The 6,370-nt window shown below is 50.8% G+C and overlaps 1 protein-coding gene across 1 annotated transcript in view; it reads left to right on the top strand.

Annotated features, from left to right (window-relative positions):
- Positions 1-1,167: 1,167 nt before the first annotated feature.
- Positions 1,168-6,370, top strand: part of LOC139748610 (MAP/microtubule affinity-regulating kinase 3-like) — a 370,334-nt gene continuing 365,131 nt past the window's right edge. The window contains exon 1 of the mRNA XM_071661752.1: positions 1,168-1,734. Coding sequence (XP_071517853.1) covers positions 1,597-1,734 — 138 coding nt within the window. The 5' untranslated portion in view covers positions 1,168-1,596. The remainder of the gene's footprint in view (positions 1,735-6,370) is intronic.

Raw genomic sequence — 6,370 nt, 5'->3', positions numbered from 1 at the left:
CATCGCCTCCACTGACTCCTGCTATGGCAGGAATTTGCCCGTATTGTCTTGCCCTGGGAAAACGGTGTTCACCCTAACCTTGGGGAGAGTTTAGGCATGTTTGTGTGTGCGTGCACCATGAGCTGAGGGAGGTATATCGGGTATTTTGTGAGAGAGGAACACTTCATGCAGTTATTCTTCTGCTGTTGTGTAATTTCTTCATCAACTTGGGTTGCAGGGGCTTGTTCCTGCGTCAGCAGCGGGCATTAAGAAATGTGATGCACCGTTGTAGGATGGCGTCTCTGGTTTATTATCACCAAATTATACTCTGGTGATGGTGAAGGATGCCAGGTTCACCTGGGGCTGGTGATGGTGAAGGATGCCAGGCTCACCTGGGGCTGGTGATGGTGAAGGATGCTAGGTTCACCTGGGGCCGGTGATGGTGAAGGATGCCAGGCTCACCAGGGGCTGGTGATGGTGAAGGATGCCAGGTTCACCAGGGGCCGGTGATGGTGAAGGATGCCAGGCTCACCTGGGGCTGGTGATGGTGAAGGATGCCAGGTTCACCAGGGGCCGGTGATGGTGAAGGATGCCAGCCTTACCTGGGGCCGGTGATAGAGAAGGATGCCAGGTTCACCAGGGGCCGGTGATGGTGAAGGATGCCAGGTTCACCAGGGGCCGGTGATGGTGAAGGATGCCAGGCTCACCTGGGGCCGGTGATGGTGAAGGATGCCAGGTTCACCAGGGGCCGGTGATGGTGAAGGATGCCAGGCTCACCTGGGGCCGGTGATGGTGAAGGATGCCAGGCTCACCAGGGGCCGGTGATGGTGAAGGATGCCAGGTTCACCAGGGGCCGGTGATGGTGAAGGATGCCAGGCTCACCTGGGGCCGGTGATGGTGAAGGATGCCAGGTTCACCAGGGGCCGGTGATGGTGAAGGATGCCAGGCTCACCTGGGGCCGGTGATGGTGAAGGATGCCAGGTTCACCTGGGGCCGGTGATGGTGAAGGATGCCAGGTTCACCTGGGGCCGGTGATGGTGAAGGATGCCAGGTTCACCTGGGGCCGGTGATGGTGAAGGATGCCAGGCTCACCTTTGTTGTGATATACACCTTGCACTATATACACCAGCAGTGGTCGCTGGTGAATCACATGATCGTCCGCCGTCAATAATAGTTTCTCTCTTACAGGCAATGAGTTAAATCATAAACAACTCTTACTGTGATATTTAGTGTGTAAGTGTTATCATTGAGCATCCATCAAAAATTGTTGCTTGACGTAACCCGCGAAATCTAAGCGAGTTCGGGATAATGCTGTTCGTGCAGTGAAGTGTTTGAAAAGCTAACTTTCCCCCTGTACTGCTCGAGCGTGTGATGGTGGCCGGAGCAAGGTGGACCAAGTGTTACTGAGTGCGGGGAACAACAACTGGTCGAGGCGTGGCACACATCGAGTCACCCGGGCGTGGGCACCGTGACAAGTGTGCGGCGTGTGACGGACACAGTCGTGTGTGTGTGTGTGTGTGTGTGTGCGTGTGTTTGTGTGGGTGGCTCAACACGTGCCAGCTGGCCGCTTGTACCAGTGAGTCTCACCTGGTGTGGTGGGTGTTGTTGTGAGCGCTGATGCTGGCCGCCGCCCGGGGTCCTCCAGGCCCCACTCCCCCACCACCCGCTATGCCAGAGCCACGCCCACACTCCCACAAGATACACCTCCAGCACGGACCTGCACGCTTCCACAAGCCCTGGTACAACCCTCCATGGGTAAGTTATATCAGCATTAGTTTTGCCTTAGGCTGAACCTAGACCCCTTTACCTGAACAGGGAACAATATTTATATGTAGTAATTTTAAGCCAGATGTCAGGAATAAGCACTTAGCCTCGCTGTAGTACCGCTGCATTTCCCTAAGTGTCGTTACATATCTCTTGTGTGTCCATTATTAATCCACTTCCTGGGGGATATCTTGTGTATTACGGGGAGGGAGTTTTACACTCGTGTTGCCTAGTCTGAACCTCGTCTACACACACACACACACACACACACACACACACACACACACACACACACACACACACACACAAAGCCTGAGCCAGGTGCCCCAGTTATCTGTCAGCCGCTTGGAGAGGATGAACAGTTGGGTCGGGTGTGGTCCGACTCCCGCGCCCAGGACTCGAACCCGGGCGGGCCCGTGTGTGAATCACAGTGAGTGACACAAAATTCTACACCACGGAAGCCTGTGGTATTTGTGATTCTGTATATACTGTGCGGGGAGGAATTTCCACAATCATGGGACCCCCATCTCTTGCACATTTTATGGTATGGTACAGTTTTTCTGTTTTTTAAACTTTTGTATTACTTTACATTTACCACATTCTCGTTCAGCTAATTCCATTCAGCCACCACTCTCTTAGTATAAAGTACTTCTTTACATCGTTGTTTAACTTCATGGTCTGGTTTAAGACTTGAAAAAGTAGTGATCAGGTCACTTTTTCTCGTCCGTGGTTAGTTGATTTGATTTGATTTGTGCCGGTATCCTCGGCAGATTTTTTGTGCACCGCATGGTTGACAGATTAAAGCTAGCCAACGTTTCCCCTGTAAGTTCCTAATTCTGGCACCATCTTTCCTGCGCTCCTCCAGACTTGGTTCTTCGTGTTCCTTTAGAGGCTGTGACCAGACTTGAGAAGCGTATACTACATTTGGCCCCATGTATGATATATGAGCAGCTACTGAATATTTCCCTGGGAGTTGTTCTTATAATGTATGGCAGAAGACTGTTTGTCTCCTCCTAACGCGGGACTCTGGCTGAAGATTAGGTACGATGTCAACTCCACAAAGTTCCTCTCACACACAGAATCCCGAAGCTCATTTCCTACTAGGTAATATGTTGGTGTCTTCCCTTAGTGTGTCCCACCATTACATTTACACATGGTTGGATTCATCAACCACCTATCAGATCAGCTTTGGAGTCTTGTCTGTCTCTCTGTGTGTCCCCTTCTCGTTTGACGCAATCATCGTTCTTCACTTCCCTCACGACCTTTCCATCATCCGTAAACATGTTCAGGAATGAGTCCCATACCCTCTGGCAAGTCATGCACGTAGTTCTGATAACAGTCCCGAACAGAACTCTCGCACACCCCACCGGTGACCTCCACCCATTCCGGGAAGGCGTCTCCTATATTCGTCCTTTGTTTTCTTCCACTGATATCATCTTTCATCCACTGGAGGGATGAGGTGTGTTCCCCCCTCTCTCTGCCTGGTAATCCAGCTTCGTAGTCAGCTTCCCCATGAGATGCAGTGTCATAGGCTCTCTGGCATTTCGATAACTGACTGGCCACCCAACCTTACCATTCATCGAAAACAGAGCTCTTCCCTCTAGATCTCTTAGCCTGATGATCTGCCATTTAACGGGTAGTTTACTCCAAGATTGATCGAAAAGTTTTGAATTTTTTTCCTGACATCCCAAATATTCTCTCCAAAGGTTCTTTGCTCCCCTTTTCTTGTTGTGCTGTACTCATTCCTTGCTCTCGCGTACTCATGCTGGCTGGCTGGAGTTCCATCTATATCTTTACCACCATACATTCCAAAGCTCCTTTGCTTGCTTTTCGACATCTTTATTGAATAATTCTTCGCCCTTTCTAATCTTTTCTCTGTATTCGAGGCTAGAGGTACGTCGTGTTCTTACTCCTTCATCGTATGTTGCACACAACCTCTCACATCATTGCCCTGGTTCCTGGCTACTGAACTCCGTTGTACCATGTCTGTTACCATAGAATATGTCAAGGTTTGTGTCGTTCCCACGTTTATATCTCTTGTTTAGGTCTTGTCGTATCTCTGCTCTTTTAACGTTTACTGCATCAGTCAAACTTAGGCATTGCATGATCACTTTTTCCACTTGTGTCTTTTGGACTCCATGTCACCATGAAAATCCAAATTCCCTCATTGTATCTCGGTAATTTAAGTTCTGTATTGAGTAGTATGTGTTTTACTGCTTCATATACCATCCTAATCATTACTATTGTTTGATACAGGGAGAGAGTCATACACTTGTTGCCCTGTTTCTTAACCTTGTATATACGCACCATGTCTTTACTCCTATGTATGTATGCACTCACACTCACCTTATATCCTATGCCAAATACCCGTTATATCGACCAGCCCCTAGGAGAGGATGAACAGTGGGGTGGCGTATGGACCTGCGACTGCGACTAGGTTTCGAACTAGTGCAACAAGCATGGCGGTCAGTAACTCTGACCGCTACACCACGGAGCCCCGTGTGTGTGTGAGGGGGGGGGGGGGGTATTGAGACGTATTTACGGTATGATATGGAGCGTTTAAAGGTAGACGTTTCGCGTAAACATAATCCTGAGACCAGTTAGATTTGTTGGCTGATGCAGGAGGAGTGGCAGACAGCGGAGCTTGGCTCACCCTGCCTACTGGTGCTACCCACCCTCCTTCCTGGCCGCCCGGCTGGCATCTGTGGCGTTGCACCTTCCAGAATCCCCTGTCCAAACAGAGCTGTCACCTCTGTCACCACCGACATCACCACAGGCTTTGCCTTCGTTTCTTTCACCAACACCACCATCATCACCTCCACCACACTGCCCTCGCCTCTCCAGCTGCCTCACCAACATTGTCCTCACCTTTCCAGCCGTCATCAACCCCTGTGCACACCTTTCCAGCCACTGTGCCCCACTGCCCCTCACCTACGTCTCCAGCCACCACCACCACACCCCTCAGCTCTCCAGCCACCACCACGTCTGCCCTCTCCACTCCAGCCATTACCACCACGCTGTTTCCCATCTTTTCCCCACCAGCAGCGCACTCCCCTCCAGCCCATTACCATAACACCGCCTTACTCTATCCCCCGGCCATCAATGAATGAATGAATGACACGTTCCTCACCTCTTCCACCGCCATCTCAGACCTCTTCCACCGCCATCTCAGACCTCTTCCACCGTCATCTCAGACCTCTTCTACCGCCATCTTCCTAGACTTCCTCCACCGCCATCTTTCCGGATCTCTTCCACCACCATATCCTTACACTCTTCCACCGATATATTCCCATCTTTCCAGATCTCTTCCACACCCATCTTCCCAGATCTCTTACCCCGCCATTCTCCCCAGATCTCTCTCACCCCCGCCAGGATATGAGATAACAAGAGTTTAATAGGTCGTCACGCTCTCTGTATACCTTACCTTGTGTTGCCCTACCATTTGTAGAAGAGTCATGTCTCTCTTTGAGAATGTCATCTTTTGAAAACCATTGCACTGCTTCCCCCATTCTCTCTCTCTCTCTCTCTCTCTCTCTCTCTCTCTCTCTCTCTCTCTCTCTCTCTCTCTCTCTCTCTCTGGTTCTCTCTCTCTCTCTCTCTCTCTCTCTCTGGTTCTCTCTCTCTCTCTCTGGTTCTCTCTCTCTCTCTCTCTGTCTCTCTCTCTCTCTCTGTCTCTCTCTCTCTCTCTCTGTCTCTCTCTCTCTCTCTCTCTTCTCTCTCTCTTCTCTGTCTCTCTCTCTCTCTCTCTCCTCTCTCTCTCTCCCCTCTCTCTCTCTCCTCTCTCTCTCTCTCTCTCTCTCTCTCTCTCTCTCTCTCTCTCTCTCTCTCTCTCTCTCTCTCTCTCTCTCTCTCTCTCTGTAGGGGGCAGCCACCGACCAGAAAGCAGTATTACCGGTACTGCCCACCTGGGTATCTGTAAGGTTAGTAGACAGCTGCACATTGAGCCAGCAGCACTTCAGTGGCTGTTTGTGTTACTCATCCAGCCCAGGTAGCTATATTCTCGTTCTTCCTCACCCGCACACGGGCTGCTGTTTTTCCGTCAGTTATTTTTGTTGTGGGGAGAGCAGGGCGTGGCTTTGGTGGATGAGGGAGTTGCAGGAGGTGGTAGCGGTGAGTGGAGGTGGTGGTGGTGGTGTTGGTGAATTTGAGAGCACGTCAGCTGGTGGTGGGGAGGTGTAAGGTTTGGCGATGATTATAGTCGAAGTAATGGAACGAGTACTGGTTGCTGAGGGAGCGGGTAGTGGCGACGGTGAGGGGAAAGCATGGTTGGTCGTTACCGGGATAACCACAGAGGTGGTGGTCAGTACACCGAAAATCTAACATAAGAGCGCAGGAATCTTCCTACAGTGAACTGGAAGGGCTCAAAGATCTGCTGGCCGTATCGCTTCGGTACATTTGAGTCATTGGGACCAAAGCTCTCCATAATGGTAGTGCGCATTGTCCTCCATCTTGTTCCTGTGAGGGACGGGGTAACGTCGGTTCTTCAGTTAAACTTCGGTCTGTTCTGCTCCCAAAGCATGTTCAGGTCAGCAGAGCAAAGGGAACCCAAAGGTAATCCAAAGGTAACCCAATGGATTATATAGTGGGCTCAGCCAGCTTCGCATCACCCTGCCAACTCTTCTGAAAT

This window comes from Panulirus ornatus, chromosome 5, assembly GCF_036320965.1.
Source record: "Panulirus ornatus isolate Po-2019 chromosome 5, ASM3632096v1, whole genome shotgun sequence".
NCBI lineage: Eukaryota > Metazoa > Arthropoda > Malacostraca > Decapoda > Palinuridae > Panulirus > Panulirus ornatus.
This window is presented reverse-complemented; position numbering and strand designations above follow the sequence as displayed.